Raw genomic sequence first — 20,337 nt, forward strand, 5'->3', positions numbered from 1 at the left:
AGTTTCTGTCACGTGACAAACAGAGTTTGTGACCTCACGGGCTGGATGAATCGCGACGCATACGCCGCGAGGAGGAACAGACGCGACTAGGCTCGCGCTCGCGGGCGGGGCCAGTTTTAACGTCTGTCTGACGCCGCGCCGCAGTGTGCGCGTGCGGGTGCCCCCAGTGCCTGAGGGAGGGCGGGTTACGCGCGTGGGGGACGCCCGAGGGGGGAGTGGGAGTGGGAGGAATGGCGTCTGGAGAGCAGATGGGGCAGACCCGGGGCACGGGGGGGGAGGGCAGAGCAACTTTGTGCCCTCCCCCGCCTTATTGCTGGGCCCCGCCTCCCCCGATACGCGGGCCTGGCGTTAAATGAGAGGCGGGTGTGGTAGGGCGGGAGGTTGTTATGGGAAGGGGGCGGTACGCCTGGGTGGTTCTGTACACCTGGGGAAAGAGGTTGCACACGTGGGGCTGCACATACAATAGGTTACCAATAGTGGGGAAAGGGTTGGGCAGGTCGGGGATTGCACACATGGGGCGGGTTGATATGGTGCGAAAGGGGGCTGCGCCCACTGGGGGGTTGCATATCCTCCGGTGGAGCGGACTGTGCACAAAGGGGTTTGCACACAGACTTGCATCTGAAGAAGTGAGGTTCTTACCCACGAAAGCTTATGCTCCCAATACTTCTGTTAGTCTTAAAGGTGCCACAGGACCCTCTGTTGCTTTTTACAGACTCCACAGAGTGGGGAAAGGGCTGCACACGTATTGGGGGGGGGGGGGTATACACGTGCTGGTGTATACAGTGGGGAAAGGGACTGCACACGAGGGGATTGCACATGTGCACACGGGGGGTCGCACACATGCTGGTGTATATAGGGGGGCTGTGCACACGGGGTTGCATACATGGGGGTGTATAGTGAGGAAGGGGATTGCATATGTGGGGAGAGGGGTTGTGCACAGAGGGGGCTGCACACGGGGGAGGGGTATAGTAAGGAAGGGGATTGCATACGTGGGGAGCGGGGCTGCGCATACAGGGGGTTGCCCCATGCTAGGGCAGGACGTATCTGTGGGAAGGGTTGCCCCCGTAGGAGCCCGCATGCACAGAGCAGTCTGTTCCCAGGTACTTCAAGCGGACCCTGCCCAGACTGGGTGAACAATGGATCCTGGCGCCACGCCTCCAACTCGAACCCTGACGAGGGGCCGCGTGGGCCGACGACACCGGGCTCCACCCCATCCTCCTCCTGGCGCTGCTGGGCTTCAGGCAGGGAACTACCTCTCCCAGCGTGCCCGGGCCGGGAGGGGGCGTGCCCGCCGCTCTATCCCGGATCTCCCCTCGCTCGGCTGGCGGGGCGGTGCAGGCTGGGGAAGCGGGCACCAGGCGGAGCCATGGCGGAGCTGAGAGGTGAGCGGCGGCCGGGGCCGAGCCGGCTCCGGCGGTGATGCCGGGCGGGTGGGTCCCATGGCATTGGGGAAGGGGCTGCAGGGGGAGCTGGGCTAGAACCTGCCCCAGCTGCTCAGACTCTCCCCGCCACGGGGATGCGCCTTCCTCGCGGCAGCGGGCGGCTCCCCGCAGAACGAGGCACATGGCACCTCCTACGCCGGCAGGGAATCCGCCAGCACAGGCACAGCCAGGCTCCTAGGCCAGGCGTCCCTGGGGCTGGGGCAGGACCGCCCTGGGTTCTATTCCTGGGTCTCGCATGCAAGGTTTATTGATGAGGGAAGGGCTGAGAGGCAGGACTCCTGGATTCTCTTGGTGAGTGGGAAGGGAAGGTAGAAGGCCTCCTGGGTTCTATTCCTGTCTCTGGAATGGGAGTGGGGTCTGTTGGTTTGTGGGGAGGGGCTGGGGGTCTGGACTCTTGGGTTCTATTCCTGAGTGCTGCTGATTTCCACATGTGGTGTTGGTCCAGCATCTCCTCTGTACTTCTGTTTGTGTATGGAAAATGGGTATAATGATCCTTTCCCACACCTCTGCCAGCCACAAAACTGCCAAGCGAGAGACAAACTGTAGCTTGCTGGTTCAGGCACCCCACTGGAAGGTGGGAGGTCCTGGGTTCAGGCCCCCTGCTCCAATCACTCTTTAATTATTTATCCACAGTGGAACAGCTTGAACAGGAGAGACTGAGGGAGCCCCACAATATATATATATATGGGGTATATCAGAATATCCCATAGCTCAGTGCTCATAACTCCGACAGGTGGGAGATGCCTGTTCGCATCATTTCTTGTCAGCATCTCCCATTGATAGTTGTAGGCGGCCTCTCGCCTAGCATGTCGGCTTTTGTGGATCGCATTCTAAGGCGCCTACCTCCACTCGTTGTATAGGAGCCTAGTGGCCCAACAGCTTTGTGGATCACAGTGTCGTTCCTGCGATTTTCTAGGTGCCATGACGATCAGCGTGTCTAAGTTCCTTTGTCGCTCCCACCCTCTTTGTCTATCCAGGCTCTCATGTGGTCCCCATCGTTGTAGCATATGAGGGTTAAAGAAGTGTGTGTTTGTTTGTTTTTTTGACGAAAGCTTAAATTCTGCAGGAATCAATGGCTTTGCTTACTCCACCCTCCTCTTCCTTGTCCCTTTCCACTTGTTAGGGAAAGTTTCCTGCTTAGCACTGGCAAGTAGAGTTTTCAAGGCCTACCAGGGATGCCATGCCCTGCATGAGCACTTGATGAGAATGCAGGTTCAGCCAAGCCTGCAAAGTCTGCTTAGGACCCTGAAGATTAAAGATTCTGCCATCAGCAACATGGTGCTTGAGGTGGAGTGGAAGCCAGCTCACTTTCCCATAACTGTATGGGCTGTGCAAATGACAGTAAACACACATTTTTGTCTGGCTCAGCAGGCGTGACTCAAAGACGAGCAGGGGGCAGATCTGGGGTGTGAGGATGCCGTATTTACCCAGTCACACTTTAAACCACATTGGGGAGGAGGTTTGGCCAGTTTTGGAGCTGGAGGCTCTTGGAGTAGTTGAATGTCTTACGCTGGAGCACAGATTTTTCACCGTCATTTGTTGCTCTAAACTGAAATTGTCTTGTAGTGAAACATACTAGACTTTAGGTAGTGGACGTGTGGAACTGGACTGTGTGGTGCAAGACCAGAGCATGTAGGTTTGGACTGGAGGGTATTGAGGTAAAATCATGAATGGTGTGGAGAAAATGAATAGGGAAGTGTTATTTACCCCTTCATTTACCACGAACCAGAGGTCATCCAGTAAAATTAATAGGCAGTAGGTTTAAAACAAACAGAAGGAAACTTCTTCACACAACACACAGTCACCTTGTAGAACTCGTTGCCAAGGCATGTTATGAAGGCCAAAAGTATAACTGGGTTCAAAAAAGAATTAGATAAGTTTATGGAGGATTGGTCCACCAATAGCTATTAGCCAAGATGGGCAGGGATGCAATCCCATGCTCTGGCATCCCTAAACCTCTGATTGCTGGTACTGGATGACAGTGGGTGGATTGCTCTATAACTGTTCTGTTCATTCATTCCCTCTGAAGCATCTGCTACTGGCCACTCTTGGAAGACAGGATACTGGGCTAGATGGATCAGTACGGCCGTTCTTATGATCTGACTTGGAGGAGCTGTAGAACCATGCCATTAGCATGTGCTCGATGCTGTGCAAAATGCATCACTGCTCCAAGAATCGTGTGCTCTAAATTAGAGATGCAGGAGCGTTCAGACATATGGCAATGGTCTCTCCCGGGCCCCTAGGGGCTACTGTAATACAACTAATCCTGATAATCCATCATTTTCTCTGGTGGATGTTGTTTAAAAGTCTTAATGGAAGAAGTGAGTTTTCAGGAGGGGAAAGTGGTTGGGTGTATGGGAGAGGAAGACTGTTTTGAGTGTGAGGAACTGCATGGGAGGAAGCATGAGGATGAGCATGGGAAAAGGACACAGAGGGCAGTTAGGGGTCAGGATAAGTTGTGCAGAGACCTAGAGATGATGAGCTTGAATTTGATGGAGGCGCTGAAAGAGGAATGGGGATGGGGATGGGATGGTGCATTGATCTGAGCAGCAGCATTTTGGAGGGGGCAGCTTCCCAGAGGGGAGAAGGTTGCAGCAGTGGAGGCAAGAGGGGGGGGTGTCAAAGTATGGACAGGAATTTTAGCAGGGGTGGCCGGGAGTTGGCAATGTCAGGCCATTTTGTGAGCTGGTGATTTTTGCCTGTTGTGTCCTTGGATAACCCTTTGTTTTTGTGTGTTTGCTTAGTGTTTCCCCTTTCCTGCGTTGTGCAGAAATATGCCTGGGGGAAGATCGGCCTGGACAGCGAAGTGGCCAAGCTGCTGGCTAGCAGTGATCCACTGGCACAGATCGATCCAGACAAGCCATATGCTGAGGTAAGCCCCCAGCTCCCTCCCTCTGCCAGTCTTCTGTGGCGCAGGTTTTGCTGAGATCCCAGAGTCAGCCACTTTCCCTCTCCTATCTCCACCCTCATGACTGAGGCCAAAAGTTGGCTTCTTCCTTTGGAACATTGCAGCTATTGCGCATGAATAGCATCTACAGTGGCAGTGGCAAGTATGCTCTTGATCCTCATGCTTCAGGGCATAAGCAGATCACCAGCTGGGGTCAGGCAGGAATTTGAATCCCTTTTCCTTGCTCTTCACTGCAGTGCAATGCTGACAGAATCTGCGAAGGGGTGGGTGGGGATGGGGGGACTTTGGCTTCGTTTGAAGCATTGCATAGCTGGATTGAGCACCACTATGGCAATTCTTGTGTTTCAAAAGGTACTGAGGAGAAGATCAAGATCAAGCCTGGCAGATCAGACCTCTGTATACTTTGACCTAGCTGGGAGATGAGGAAATAATTATAGGTGGGTGGATGGGAGAGATGCGCTTAGAAGCTAAGGGGGATGCTGATATTCAATCTGAACCGTAGCAGGAAGCGAGAGCTGAGAACTCAAGTACAGACAACCCTACCTCCTTTCCCCCTCTCCTTGAACCTGCCTATTTGGCCTGTCTTCTAAGCCTGTCGAGAGCCATGCTGGAGATGCTAATGGCTTTGTCCTGTCCCCTTTTTTCCACCCCACAAATGCCTGTTCCAGCTCTGGATGGGAACCCACCCTAGAGGCGACGCTGTTATTCTGGATAATCGAATTCCCCAGAAGACCTTAGGACAGTGGATAGCAGATAATCCTGGATGCCTGGGATCCAAGGTCAAGGAGACCTTCCAGGGCCAGTTGCCTTTCCTATTCAAAGTGCTGTCGGTTAACACAGCCCTGTCCATCCAGGCCCATCCCAACAAGGTAAGAAGCTGTTCTGAACCCCCTCTGAGTGCACTGCTGGGTCCTTGCAGGCAGCCTCTCTGCAGATGTCACTGATGTAAGCTGTGCTGCTGAGTTGGGCCTGCTCTCGTGGCATGACACTCAGGAGTGCACCACATTCATGGTCCCCTACCCACTGAGTTCTGGAATGGTTGCAGATGCTGCCAGCACCTGGCTGTTGCACTCCATGCCCAGAGGCTGCTAAGTACCTGACAGAGCATAGCTAAAGACAGACCTTGCTCCAAAGCCAGTGCAGATACAAAAACAAAACCCCCTTCAACTTGCACTCATCCAACCCCACTGGGACAAGACGCACCTTGTGTCTCACCCAGATGGGTGCCACAAACGTGCTGTGGTGGCTGGAGGGGAAGAACACGGCACGGCCTCTAGGTCTTGAGAAGGGGCCCTGCCGTATTGCCGTCAGATCATATTGTATTTTGACCCCATTGATTTCAATGGCTGTGACAGAGCATGGAGCACATGGCAGAGTAGCTCTATGTTAGGAACAGGTCATTCAGTAAAACGCTTTCACTGCTTTTCCCGAGTTGCCTCCCTCAGTATAGGGACACGCACAGCACTATGCACAGAAATAAAAATAATGGGAACATTATTGTCCTCTGCCCCGGCTAGAGTCTACACAACAGGCTGCAGTTGAAATAGTGCCCATTCGGGTGTAATGTGAGGCCTAGGTGTCTACTTCAGCATCAGTCTTTGAGCTTTTGCCTGTTACAACCGGCCCAGTGAGGCCACCTGAGCATCTAGTGCCAGTCTGGCATGTAGAGCAGTAAGCCTGATCTGGCTCTGGCAGTGCTCCTATGTACGCTGCTGCTGTGTACGACTATGAATTGTAATAGCTTAATGCAGATCAGCCAGTGGATGTTGTGTACAAGGGGCTTTAAACATAAGGCAGCAGTTCTGTTGATCATAAACTTTGGTTAAGCTCTTTGTACAAAACCTAAATGTTGGGCTTGAATCAGCCACTGGGTGTCATGGCCAGATCTGATTGCTCGGTTGAGGAGCTGTTTTATTGCTCCGTAACAAGAAGAGGGCATTAGGGCAATAAAACGTTCCTTTCTGCATCATAAGGCTCAGCCCTCAGCCCTGAGATGTTTGTTCTCCACCCGTTTCCTGGGGAGAAAATAACTCTGACTGAAGCATAGGAGAACTACTACGCTCGTCTTGGGCAGAGTATGGGCCTGGAGCTCTCACTGAGGGGTGTTAAGTGCTCTGATCTCAGCAACTGGTTCCCATCTGATACCAAAAAGCAGCTTTAAATTAGAAACACAGAAATAATCATTTGACAGGAAGCCCTCGGCTCAGCAGCAAGTGCCACTGCCTACTGCTGAGACCCCTCTGTTCAGCCTGGTGAGATGTGCACAGTGGAATAAACCCAGGGGACATAAGCCCAGCCCTTGCTAGCATGTGCTTGTATCCCAGATCTCCTTGGCGCTGCAGTGTTGCTATGTCTGCTGGCTGCACTTGCATTTCCTCAGCATCCTGTGTTTTTAAATGTGCAGTCGCTGTGCTGAAGTGTCCTGGTGGGGGCCGCAGCAGTGGGCAGAGAAGGGAGGTAGATGGGGGGGATGTTTAGCTAGTTGGGCATTCAGGCTGAAGCCTGGCACGTAGCTTGCCGTAGCCCCTCTGGGAAGCCAGGAGGATGGTGCAGTGAGGGAGCCCAGGGAGTGAGAATTCTGACAGGGGTGAGTCACTCTGACCCCCTAGGCAGGACTGACTTTCCTCATTGAATCCATTTGCTGGCATACCCACAGCTGGGTGGGATCTCTTCCCCAGGATGCAGCCTCCCAGCGCGTGAGCTGGCGCCGAGGGACCTGGCTGTTGAGGGGGCATTGCCCGGACTCTAACTCTTTTTGTCCTTGTCTCCCCTCTCTAGGAGCTGGCGGGGAAGCTTCACGCCCAGTTTCCCGAGCACTATCCAGATGCCAATCACAAGCCAGAGATGGCCATTGCGCTGACCCCCTTCCAGGGCATGTGCGGCTTCCGGCCCGTGGAGGAAATTGTGGCTTTTCTCCAGAGTAAGCACCAGGTGGCGCTGCTGGCTGGGGATGTGCTGGGCAGGGCAGGAGAGGGGGGATAAAGAGATCCCAAGCTTGGGGCTGCCGGCTTGAGTGACAACATCCGAGTTGGAGGAAAGAGGAAGGGTCAGATGCTATGGGGCCGGGGGGGGAGGGCTGAGCACTTGTAAGGGTTAATAAGATCCCCTTCAGTGTATCCCTGCAGCTGGGCTGAGCATATCCTCCTCCAGCCCCGGCGGTGTCACTCCAAGCAGAGCCCTGCAGGCAGGAGAAATGCCAACGCATAAGGCCTGGTGCAGTGGTCCCAGAAGCCGAGCTCCGGGCTGCGAGGAGCCCCAGGCTTGCACTCCCCTCTCGCTGGGCCTGCCTGCAGGGGGCTGATCACTCTGACTGACCAGCCGCGATTATGGGGGCTGCTCCATTGCTGAGCCCCTCGCCCCCAGGGGAAGCTGCCCTCTGCCGGATGTAATGAGCAGCTCATTTGCTGCCCTAGCTTCGTAATGCAGATCAGCACCTGGGAAAGGCTCAGCGGAGCAGCTCGGAGACACTAAGCCAGACAAGACCTGGGGCTAGCACCTCTGTGTTGGCAGTTACTTTATCCCTTCTCCAGGCTTTTCAAACACAGGTGCCTAAAACAGAGACTGAAATGCCTAAGTTTGCACCAGAGTGCAAAGCTGGGCCCAGGGAATGCAGTGATGGGGCAGGGGCTCCTGGCTTCTATGGCCTGCTCTGCTGCTGCCATGCTCTGTGACCATAAGCCAAATGCTTTGTAGAAGGGGGAGTGGTGTTAGCAGCCCATCCCTGGGGGGTAGCTGAGTGGGTGGGTTTGCCCTGCTATCCTACCCCAGCCCAGGCTCCTGACAGGCATCTGCTCTTTGCAGAGGTCCCCGAGTTCCGGGCGCTGATTGGCAACGTGGCAGCGGAGCAGCTGGAGCGCAGTGTGTGCAATGACCCTCGAGGCGTGTCTGCCGCGCTGCGGGTCTGCTTCACCAGGATGATGAAGAGCGAAAAGAAGGTCTTTGTGGACCAGCTAAACATGCTGGTGAAGAGGATTTCCCAGGAAGGTTTGTTCTGCATCTGTCTGCGACGTGGAGAGCCCTGCGTTCCCGGGGCGGTCGGGGATGTGGCTGTCTCCTCTTCCTGTCGGTCCAGGAGAAGGAATGTCCCTTGGAGCCGGGACAGCTCAGAGGCTGCCTGCATGGATCCTTGCCCCACGCTGGCCCTGGCAGTGCCTGGATTAGTGAAGGGGATGGAGCTGCCATGGATCTTTGGGAGCAAGCAGGCATCTTGGAATGGGTTAGAGGGGGCAGCATCTTTGTAGCCACTGACCGGCTCTCACTTGTCAGGGCTTTTAACACCACCCTGCTAGGTGGGACCAGCTGCCCCAGCTGGGTGGGTGATGGTATTGGATGTAATGACTGGGTTCCCTAGGGGGATGCTCCAGGTGGAGCGGGCGTGACACATGGGACAGAGTGCACATTTCACTGCTAGCTCCTCCCCAGCTCCATCCTCCCACAGTGCAGTCACCTAACCTCGCTCCAGAATAACCGAGGGCTGTGCCCTTTGCTTGCTGCTGATTGGTCTCGTGGGTGCTAGCTGAGGCTGTTACATTGTCAGTCGCCTCCCTGCAGGAACAGCACCTGGCACCATCTCCCCCTGCCGTTCCAGTCAAGGCAGAGCGCCTTGGGGAAAGTCTGTTCGCCATCAGAGGCACGAAACATCCCCTGAAGTGCACACAACCTCCAGCTCTACACTGCTCTGTTCATGTAGGAGAGAGTAGCTGTCTGCTGCTTGGACAGTGATAGTCTGTGAAATGGGGAGTTGCTACAGAATGTGCCTGTCCTGTAGTGCTCCCTGCTGGCCAAATGTGGCCCTGCTGGCATTCCCTGCCTCAGTTTCCCCTCAGCAGGGTTTCCTGTCTGTTCTGGAGATTCATGGATTAATCCTCTGGCTGGGTCACTCTGAGTTCAATCCCCTTCTGGGGTAACAAAAGTCCAAACAAAGTTCTTTCACCTCACTTGGGCTCCTCTTCAGCCCGCCTTCTGGGCTCCCTTTATCCCTGAGTTGAGAGACCCAAAGTGCTGACTCCCGGGCTACTTCCCTGGTGTCCTTCCAGCCCTATGTCAGGACTTGCTCCCTAGAGTTCCTTCACCAAACTAAATTCTCTGCCCCTTTGTGAGGCCCAGGTGCTTATCACGCTGCCACCTGACCCCCAGTAGTCCTGAGAGGGCGGATCAGCTGAGCGCACCGTGGGAGGTGTGGTCCCTGACTGCTTGGGGGCATTAAAGATCCTAAGTCACTTGTGAGAAGCATGTGTAGCCCTGGCGTCCTGGCTGCTATCTGTCTTGGATAACTAGGCTCCGCCCTGTGATTTTTAGCTGGGTCTGACACCTCTTCACTGCCTGCCCTGGGAAGCTTTGCTGGCGTTCGCACGCCTGAAGTGGCTGCAGTTCAGCCCCTCCCCCGTATTTGAACAGGGGCCATGTAAGTTGCCCTGGAGCGATACCGCCAGGAAAGGCCTCTGTGAGTTCAGCACTGAATACGAGTAACGTTATGGCCTGGGGACAAAGCCAGAGCTTCAGATCCCCGCCCTGTATATAATTTACCCAGTAAAAATAAACTGAGTGGAGCAGCCAGGTGGGCCTGGAGGGCGCATGTGTATTTATACCAAAGAGTAACAAGCGTGGAGAGGATTTTGCCTCCTGCCCTCCCTGCTCCAGCAGGGCAAAGCTCTGAGCACTCTTGGCTGGAGCTCGTTATATCCCAGCATGGTCTTTCCCGTCAAGGCTGATCTGCTCCTCGAACCAACCCAGCGAGTGTTCGCCCAACAAGTGGTAGGAGAGGAGCGTCTGTCTTTCTGGCATGGCCCACGACCGTGAGTGAGGGCAGACTGTCAAGAAGCAGGGCACAAATCCTGAATTAGCTGTGAGTTCTATACTTAGATTTCACCAACCACCTAACAAGTGTGAACTCGTAAAGCCCTAAAACAGCTTTAACATGGAGTCTCAGACAGTCCCCTGGGGCACTCCGGTTTATCTTGCAAGCCTGCCTTATGCCAAAATTCCCAACAATATTCAGGTTACTCCCAGTCCTAAAGGACCAGTCACTTATCCCAGGTCAATTGTACCTTAGATCTCTTACCAGAGGCAATGCTTGTAGCCATCCTGTGATAAACTAACCAAAGATTTATTAAATAGGAAAAAGAAATGAGTTATTGACAAGATTAAAGCAGGTAAACATACACACACAGATGAATTACAGTTTTAGATTTCAAATGGTAACAGATGCGTGCTGTAATATGCAAGCTCTATATGTCCTTTAGGGCTAACCCAAGCTGAGCATAGCTTGCTTATGCTTAGAAATATTGCCCTCTGAATTCCAGGCAGCATAGTGATAATTTCTCCTTGGCAGGGATTTTTATGCTCTTCCCCCAGTTTTGAAGCTGTGATGGGCTGAGGGCTTGTAAACATCCCCTCTTCACGGGCGTGGGGGGAGCAATCAACAAAATCTTTTGTCGCCTGATGTTGCACAAAAAGAACAGGAGTACTTGTGGCACCTTAGCGACTAACAAATTTATTAGAGCATAAGCTTTCGTGGGCTACAGCCCACTTCTTCGGATGCATATAGCGTGAAACATATATTGAGGAGATATATATACACACATACAGAGAGCATGAACAGGTGGGAGTTGTCTTACCAACTCTGAGAGGCCAATTAAGTAAGAGAAAAAAACTTTTGAAGTGATAATCAAGATAGCTCAGTACAGACAGTTTGATAAGAAGTGTGAGAATACTTACAAGGGGAGATAGATTCAATGTTTGTAATGGCTCAGCCATTCCCAGTCCTTATTCAATCCTGAGTTGATTGTATCTAGTTTGCATATCAATTCCAGCTCAGCAGTCTCTCGTTGGAGTCTGTTTTTGAAGTTTTTCTGTTGTAAGATAGCCACCCGCAGGTCTGTCATTGAATGGCCAGACAGGTTAAAGTGTTCTCCCACTGGTTTTTGAGTATTATGATTCCTGATGTCAGATTTGTGTCCATTTATTCTTTTGCATAGAGACTGTACGGTTTGGCCAATGTACATGGCAGAGGGGCATTGCTGGCACATGATGGCATATATCACATTGGTAGATGTGCAGGTGAACGAGCCCCTGATGGTATGGCTGATGTGATTAGGCCCTATGATGTCGTCACTTGAATAGATATGTGGACAGAGTTGGCATCGGGCTTTGTTACAAGGATAGGTTCCCGGGTCAGTGTTTTTGTTCAGTGATGTGTGGTTGCTGGTGAGTATTTGCTTTAGGTTCGGGGGTTGTCTGTAAGCAAGGACAGGTCTGTCTCCCAAGATCTGTGAGAGTAAAGGATCATCTTTCAGGATAGGTTGTAGATCTCTGGTGATGCGCTGGAGAGGTTTTAGTTGGGGGCTGAAGGTGACAGCTAGTGGTGTTCTGTTATTTTCTTTGTTGGGCCTGTCTTGTAGGAGGTGACTTCTGGGTACTCGTCTGGCTCTGTCAATCTGTTTTTTCACTTCAGCAGGTGGGTATTGTAGTTTTAAGAATGCTTGATAGAGATCTTGTAGGTGCTTGTCTCTATCTGAGGGATTGGAGCAAATGCGGTTATATCTTAGAGCTTGGCTGTAGACAATGGATCGTGTGGTGTGTCCTGGATGGAAGCTGGAGGCATGTAGGTAAGTGTAGCGGTCAGTAGGTTTCCGGTATAGGATGGTATTTATGTGACCATCGCTTATTAGCACAGTAGTGTCCAGGAAATGGACCGCTTGTGTGGATTGATCTAGGCTGAGGTTGATGGTGGGATGGAAATTATTGAAATCATGATGAAATTCCTCAAGGGCTTCTTTTCCATGGGTCCAGATGATGAAGATGTCATCAATGTAGCGCAAGTAGAGTAGTGGCGTTAGGGGACGAGAGCTAAGGAAGCGCTGTTCTAAGTCAGCCATAAAAATGTTGGCATACTGTGGGGCCATGCGGGTACCCATAGCAGTGCCGCTGACTTGAAGGCATATATTGTCCCCAAATGTGAAATAGTTGTGGGTGAGGACAAAGTCACAAAGTTCAGCCACCAGGTTAGCTGTGACATTATTGGGGATACTGTTCCTGATAGCTTGTAGTCCATCTTTGTGTGGAATATTGGTGTAGAGGGCTTCTACGTCGGCCATACCATCAGGGGCTCGTTCACCTGCACATCTACCAATGTGATATATGCCATCATGTGCCAGCAATGCCCCTCTGCCATGTACATTGGCCAAACCGTACAGTCTCTATGCAAAAGAATAAATGGACACAAATCTGACATCAGGAATCATAATACTCAAAAACCAGTGGGAGAACACTTTAACCTGTCTGGCCATTCAATGACAGACCTGCGGGTGGCTATCTTACAACAGAAAAACTTCAAAAACAGACTCCAACGAGAGACTGCTGAGCTGGAATTGATATGCAAACTAGATACAATCAACTCAGGATTGAATAAGGACTGGGAATGGCTGAGCCATTACAAACATTGAATCTATCTCCCCTTGTAAGTATTCTCACACTTCTTATCAAACTGTCTGTACTGAGCTATCTTGATTATCACTTCAAAAGTTTTTTTTCTCTTACTTAATTGGCCTCTCAGAGTTGGTAAGACAACTCCCACCTGTTCATGCTCTCTGTATGTGTGTATATATATCTCCTCAATATATGTTTCACGCTATATGCATCCGAAGAAGTGGGCTGTAGCCCACGAAAGCTTATGATCTAATAAATTTGTTAGTCTCTAAGGTGCCACAAGTACTCCTGTTCTTTTTGCGGATACAGACTAACACGGCTGCTACTCTGAAACCTGATGTTGCACAGTGGCTTATCTGGTGTCTAGAGGCCAGGTTGGGGAGAGATGACACCTCTTGTGGTAAACTAGCACTTCACACTTGGTGATGCATCTCTCCTGACTGGGTTTTTTTACACTTACTTACCCATTACCTTATACCGGGGGGTACAGATACTACAAGTAGGATTAATGCAGGCAGCAGCCTACAAGCATTCCATACAATCTAAACCAGGGGTCCCCAATGCGGTGCCCGCGGGCGCCATGGTGCCCGCCGGGGCATCTAAGTGCGCCTGCGTACTGGCCGGCGGACAAGCATCTGCCGAAATGCCACTGACAAACGGCATTTCGGCGGCGACACCTGTGGATGACACTGCTTCTCAGCAAGCGGCGTCGCCACCAAAATGCTGCCGAAAATCGGCGGCATTTCAGCGGCGACGCCTATTGACGTTGCCGCTTGTCAGCGGCATTTCGGCGGATGCTCGTCCGCCGCCACGGTCCTCTGTGGCTCGTCGTCTGGTGCCCGCCAGACGAAAAAGGTTGGGGACCACTAATCTAAACACTAACCTCATTCTTAGACTCTAGGATCTGTTTTAACTATTGTAACCCACAGGGGAGCCAGACTGGCTTCCAGCTCTGCATTTGTCAGTGTGCAATGAAGCCTGGGCCTTGGCATGAGTTGGCCCCCAAGCTTATGCCAGATCTTCAGCAGTCTCTCTTTCCTCGGGTTCCTGGGGCTCTGTCGGGGACGCTCCCAGAGCAGAAATACAAAGGAGCCCTTTTATTCCAATGGAGGGGAAGCGTGAGCCAAGCCAAAGAGGCCTCCTTTCTAATGAAGGAGTTTCAGGTCAAGTAAGGCTGCCCCAGGCTCTGCTCCAGCAGGAGCGGGGGAGAAGGAGGATCAGTTCCAAAAGGATACCCCCTCCCCCACCCCTCAAACGGCCATTCTTGGGTGGGGGAGAATGCCCCTTCTGACCTGCTCCCCACTGGAAGAGGAGGGAGGGGCTGAAGTAGAAAATGGGGGGTGGGATATGGAGATGAGTATCTGTCCCTGGAAGCCCCCCTTCCTCCTCTCCTTCCCTGGGAGGACTGGGACATGGAAAGGATGGATCTGCTGGATGCTGGGGAGAGTGCCTGGGGAGAGCTGGGTGTAAGACAGGGAGAGGAGTGGCGGTGGCATGTGTGTGGAATGGGCAGGTGGGCAGAGGGTTTTGGAAGTGGAAAGAAGGGGTGGGTCCAGGTGTGTGGTGATGTATCGTAGCTGGCAGGGTTTGTGTCTGGGGGGGTGGGGAGTAAGCATTTCTGCTATCCAGGAGATGCCCTTGTGGGAGAGAACAGGCCACTGGCAGTCTCTCTCGACTGCGATCGATTGTTGGGTTTAGTGAGACAGGGTGGAGTGGGTGGCCTGTGATGTACCGGAGGTCAGGCTAGGTGATCAGTTCCTTCTGGCCTTGTACTCTGATTGTATGATCCTGCTGTCCCAGGCAGTGGCATGGGAAAAACCAGCCAGCCCACCTATCCCTCCCCTAGAGCAGAGCCTGGGGACATTAGACCCTGTGTCTCTGGAAGTGGATGGATCTGGGTGAGGCTCGTGTGGCTAATGAGGTCTGACTCCTAACCACACCCAGGCAGGTTGGATCCCTCGTTGGCCACCTGTCCTCACTCGTCCCATCTCTGGGGATCTAGAGGGACTCGGATGTGCAGCTGGACCTGCCTAGGCCTGCTCTGGCCTCCTGATGAGGAGGGTTTGGGGGAACCCCAAAGCTGCTGGCAGCACTGGGCGCCCCCCACTGGAGGGCTGTAAGCAAAGCAGTGGCTCTCGCCAAAGGGACTAAGTTGTGGGGCTGGTGCTAACCTGGCTTTGCTCTTGTCCCCCACAGTTGCTGCGGGGAAGGACACCTCGGGGAGCAGCGGGAAGCTGCTGCTGCAGCTGCACTCGCAGTTCCCGGGAGACATCGGCTGCTTTGCCATTTACTTCCTGAACCTGGTGATGCTGCAGCCAGGAGAGTCCATGTTCCTGGGAGCCAACGAGCCTCATGCCTACCTCTATGGAGGTGAGATTGAGTGGTGGCTGGGCAGGTGGGGCGGCTGCTGTGTTCCTGTGCTAAGCCAATGCTATTGAGATGGTTCCGAATAATAGCATTTGTGGTTCTACTAATTGGTGGATATTGACTCCTGTAATGGGATGGGCACTTTGTAACCCTGGCTACGGTAAGACTGCCACTTCCAATCATCATGATCCATGACTTATGTTGATCTCCAGGTTACATCTTATCTCAAGCACCCTGCCTTGGCCATTGTGGGACCTGGGATACCAAACTAGGTGGCTCGTTGGCCTTTTCGAGCATGGTCACCACTAAGTGTCTCCATGGAGGATGGAGTGAAAGGCTGCCGCTTGGATCGTGCTTTCTTGGATCGATGCATTGTGGAGGGAGGTGTTTCAGGCTTAAGATTGCCACCTACTCCCTTACCCCGTAGGTTCCCAGCCTGGTGTTGACAGCAGCTGTTTGTGGGGAGGAAGTGTTAGCCGTGTTAGTCTGTATCAGCAAAAACAACGAGGAGTCCTTGTGGCACCTTAGAGACTAACAAATTTATTTGGGAATAAGCTTTCGTGGGCTAGAACCCACTTCATCAGATGCATGGAGTGAAAAATACAGGAGCAGGTATAAATACATGAAAGGATGGGGGTTGTTTTACCAAGTGTGAGGTCAGTCTAATGAGATAAAGCAATTAACAGTAGGATACCAAGGGAGGAAAAATAACTTTTGAAGTGGTAAGAGAGTGGCCCATTACAGACAGTTGACTAGAAGGTGTGAGTAACAGTAGGGAGAAATTAGTATTGGGGAAATTAAGTTTAGGTTTTGTAATGACCCAACCACTCCCAGTCTTTATTCAGGCCTAATGTGATGGTGTCCAGTTTGCAAATTCATTCCAGTTCTGCAGCTTCCCATTGGAGTCTGTTTTTGAAGTTGTTTTTTGAAGAATTGCCACTTTTAGGTCTGTTATTGAGTGACCAGAGAGATTGAAGTGTTCTCCTACTGGTTTTTGAATGTTATGATTCCTGATGTCAGATTTGTGTGAATAGATATGTGGACAGAGTTGGCACCGGGGTTTGTAGCGGGGTTTGGTTCCTGGGTTGGTGTTTTTGTTGTGTGGTGTGTAGTTGCTGACCAGTCCTCGCCCACAGACAGCCCCCCCAACCTGAAGCAAATACTCACCAGCAACTACACACCACACAACAAAAACACCAACCCAGGAACCAAATCCTGCTACAAACCCCGGTGCCAACTCTGTCCACATATCTATTCAAGGGACACCATCATAGGACCTAACCACATCAGCCACACCATCCTGGGCTCGTTCACCTGCACATCTACCAATGTGATATATGCCATCATGTGCCAGCGATTCCCCTCTGCCATGTACATTGGCCAAACCGTACAGTCTCTATGCAAAAGAATAAATGGACACAAATCTGACATCAGGAATCATAACATTGAAAACCAGTAGGAGAACACTTCAATCTCTCTGGTCACTCAATAACAGACCTAAAAGTGGCAATTCTTCAACAAAAAAACTTCAAAAACAGATTCCAATGTGAAGCTGCAGAACTGGAATTAATTTGCAAACTGGATACCATCAGATTAGGCCTGAAGAAAGACTGGGAGTGGTTGGGTCATTACAAAACCTAAACTTAATTTCCCCAATACTAATTTCCCCCTACTGTTACTCACACCTTCTTGTCAACTGTCTGTAATGGGCAAGACTCTTACAACTTCAAAAGTTAGTTTTCCTCCTTTGGTATCCTGCTGTTAATTGATTTATCTCGTTAGACTGACCTCACACTCGGTAAAGCAATCCCCATCCTTTCATGTATTTATACCTGCTTCTGTATTTTTCACTTCATGCATCTGATGAAGTGGGTTCTAGCCCATGAAAGCTTATGCCCAATAAATTTGTTAGTCTCTAAGGTGCCACAAGGACTCTTCATTGTTTTTTCTCTTACTCAATGTCTCTGACATGATGGGATGGCATGTTTCCCTGAGCCAGGCATCCCTAGTCTTTCCCGCAGTGAAGGGACGGAGGCTTTTCCTCCTGCCTGAAGCCTGCTGGAGCTGAGTTTAGACACCTGGCTTCCCAGGAGATGCTCTCTGATCGGGAGGGTCCCACCTTTTGCACTGACACTGAGCTCCTTGCTCCCCAGACTGCATCGAGTGCATGGCATGCTCCGACAACACTGTGCGAGCCGGCCTGACGCCCAAATTCATTGACGTGCTCACCCTGTGTGAAATGCTGAACTACACCCCAGCACCCAGCAGCTCCAAGGTCTTTGCCCCCACGCAGAGCCGCTTGGATCCCTGTGTCTACCTCTACGACCCGCCTGTGCCAGACTTCACTGTCCTGAAAATAGAGGTGAGTGGGGACCCTGGATCAGCAAATGAACGGGGGGGAGGGGAGCCTAGTAGCAGCATCAGACCTCTCCTCCGACGGGAGCAAACAGGGACAGCATCCTTGCCTTTGGATCTCTCTAGCAACTTCTCCATTCCTGTCAACGAGCAGCGGTAATTGGCTTTGCAAAGAGCTAGAGCTAAACCTAAGCCTCCCTTGCCAAAGGCCATGTCACTGTGATGTGGGGTGGGAGGGAAGAGACTTCCCTGTCAAGGAGGGGAAAAGAGCACATACGTCAGTTGGGCTGCCCATTAACATCCGACTCTTATCCCCTTCCCTCCAATGCTGTGACCTGAGATGAGATCACTGCATCCCCTCCCCAGCCTATTGGGGTTTCCCCATTCTCTCCCACCACCTGTACTAGAGGTAGCATCACGGGGTCAGCTGAACCTGGGACAAGCCACACCGTGACTTTGAGACCATAAGGCAATGGGATTAGGGGAGCAATGATACTCAGACCTCAGTGGTTCAGGACCCACATTAGCGACCAACATTACCCAAAAGAGCCATAGTAGTAGCTGGCTATAATACTCTATAGTCCTATTTAAACAGTATGATGGGAAATATTTAGGTTTTTTTATAAATATTATTCTCACAGCAAATAAGTTAATAATTTAGTGCAAGTTGATAACTTAATTGGTTAATAACATAGTAAAAGCATCCTGATTGGTTAATATCTTAGACTGGCTAATAATTAAATCAGTGTTTTAATATCAGGCCCTGCAAAGAGCCCCAGGAGACATGTGAAAGCCACTTGTGGCTCCCGAGTATTACTGGACTCAGCTAGCTGGCTCTGGGACAGGTGACGGAGTGTGTCTGCCCAGCCTGCCCCCTGAAGCCAGAGTGTCCCATGTCCTCCAGTGAGCTTTGCCTCTGGATCCTGCTCCGTTTCCCCCTCCCCCGTCCTGCTGCTGCAGCTGGTGTTGGCAAGTTTTGCTTTGCTTTGAATGCAGAGCTGGGGGAGAAATGCCCACCTCTTTCCTGGGTCACATGTTATCAGCTCTTCTGCCCGGGCCTGAAAGCTGCAGCCAGAGGGGGAAGCCAAGCCCCAGTCTGAGCAGCGCTAGGATGTGCTAAACAAAGCAAGCATCTCTCTTTGCTCAGTGCTCGGCATGGTGTAGGAGCTAGAATGCCACGCAGAGCTGAGACCTGGGGGTGTTTAGCTAGGCCTCGTGCTCGCAGTTGAGGGAAGTGATGATAGGCAGCACTGCTGTTGGTTTTCCCCTCTTCCTGCTGTGTTCTACCATTCACTTGTCTCCCTCCCTCTCCTGGTGCTGTCTCAGCTGCACAGGCATCGCTGCACCATCGTTGGCTGCTCACCTCTCAACAGGGTGGTGGTGAAGGAGCTAGAGACTGACTCCAACATCTGGAGCTTGGCTACTGTGAGCAGAGGCAGGCTCCAGAGTTAAGACACCGTGCCATGGGTCGTCTGAGATACAAGTACAACTGCCTCCTGCGTCCTTGAGGAGGCAGAAACTTGCATAGGAATTTGAGCCAGACTTTGTTTCCATGGCGAATGTGTTTCCATTGCAGATTCCCTCCTCTATTAAGCTGTACCTCATCTCAGCCATCGACTCTGCCAGTATCCTGCTGGTGATCCAAGGCACGGCCGTGGGCACCTCCACCGCTGCCATTTCTGAAATGACCCTGCGCCGGGGCTCAGTGCTCTTCATCTCTGCCAACGAGAGCGTCTCCCTGCACCTGTCCTCCCTGGATGGAATGCTGCTCTTCCGAGCCTGCTGCCTCCTCTAGTCTGGGACACTTGGCACCTACCCTGCTGTGACTCCACTTAGAATAGATAGAAACTGGCCTGCGCAAACTAGACTTGCGCATGATGGGTTAGCTTGAAACTTGCCCACAAACCACTGTGTCCAAACCTAAAGCAGCAGGGTCCCAATCTGTAGAAACAGCAACTCCAACTCCCATCCCCTGACTTGCATCTCTTCAGCTCCCAGCATTAAATGAAGTGCTGGGAGGAAGAGTCCATTACCTTCCCCCCTCCCATTATGTAACACTGTAGAGGGAGCTGCTCTCATGTCTGCTCCAAGTGGATATGGAGAGTAATAGGTGAGTTTCCCTAACATAGTGCATCCTGTAGTGCCAGCAGAGCATTACCTGCACTGTGACATCTGTTCCTTTGGGTCTCAAGTGGGCCATGGAGTTGTAGCTGGAAGGGGGGGCGGGGGGACGTGGTTGGGATTTGTATGGTGGTAAGATGCATGTATACTATTAAGATAGGAGTCCCTTTCGGAGCTACCACAACTGGAAAGTACAGTACTGCAAGGGAACGCTGGTGAGTTCCTGCTCAAGGGATGCTGTGCCAACCTGTCCGGGGGGAAGCTATAGAATAAGATTGTTCAGTTGTTGCAGGAAACTCTCAGTGCTTTTTCTCCTAGCTCGTCAATTTCCATCCCTAGTGATGCAGTTTCAAGCCCCGTGATCCACTGTTCGCAGTGGAACCCTTACTCTATTAGCTGGGAGTAGGATATTCCCCAGCCATAAGCAGATCCCTGTGCTGTGCAGGGGAGAGATGCTCAAATGAACTCGGTTGAAAGGTTCCATCTCAAGTGGCCTTGATCATCTTGCTGTCCCTTACGGACACATTGTATTTGAAATAGGTGCTGGGTATAATGGAGAACTCATGTGGCTCTCACCCCAATCTGTCCAAAGCAGTTCCTGCAGCAGCTAGGCTGACAATTGGGATTGAATCTGTGGCTTGTCAAAGTTTCCTCTGTGCCTGCCACATGCTAGCATTGACTCATTGTCATGAACAGCAAGTGGAGGTGGAGAGTCAG

General features: G+C 51.9%; 1 protein-coding gene across 1 annotated transcript; it reads left to right on the forward strand.

The window, feature by feature from the left end:
- The first annotated feature begins 1,310 nt into the window (after positions 1 to 1,310).
- Positions 1,311 to 19,324, forward strand: MPI (mannose phosphate isomerase). Its single transcript, XM_065412430.1, has 8 exons — positions 1,311 to 1,382; positions 4,187 to 4,314; positions 5,019 to 5,219; positions 7,129 to 7,270; positions 8,152 to 8,334; positions 14,974 to 15,147; positions 17,298 to 17,506; positions 19,076 to 19,324. The coding sequence occupies exons 1-8, from the start codon at positions 1,367 to 1,369 to the stop codon at positions 19,292 to 19,294; spliced, it is 1,272 nt and encodes a 423-aa protein (XP_065268502.1). The 5' UTR covers positions 1,311 to 1,366; the 3' UTR covers positions 19,295 to 19,324.
- Positions 19,325 to 20,337: the final 1,013 nt, after the last annotated feature.

This window comes from Emys orbicularis, chromosome 10 (genome assembly GCF_028017835.1).
Source record: "Emys orbicularis isolate rEmyOrb1 chromosome 10, rEmyOrb1.hap1, whole genome shotgun sequence".
Classification (NCBI taxonomy): Eukaryota; Metazoa; Chordata; order Testudines; family Emydidae; genus Emys; species Emys orbicularis.

Coding starts and splice junctions, on each gene's coding strand:
- MPI (XM_065412430.1), top strand. Junction 8,335..14,973: donor GAAGAGGATTTCCCAGGAAG/GTTTGTTCTGCA, acceptor TGTCCCCCACAG/TTGCTGCGGGGAAGGACACC. Junction 15,148..17,297: donor TCATGCCTACCTCTATGGAG/GTGAGATTGAGT, acceptor CTTGCTCCCCAG/ACTGCATCGAGTGCATGGCA.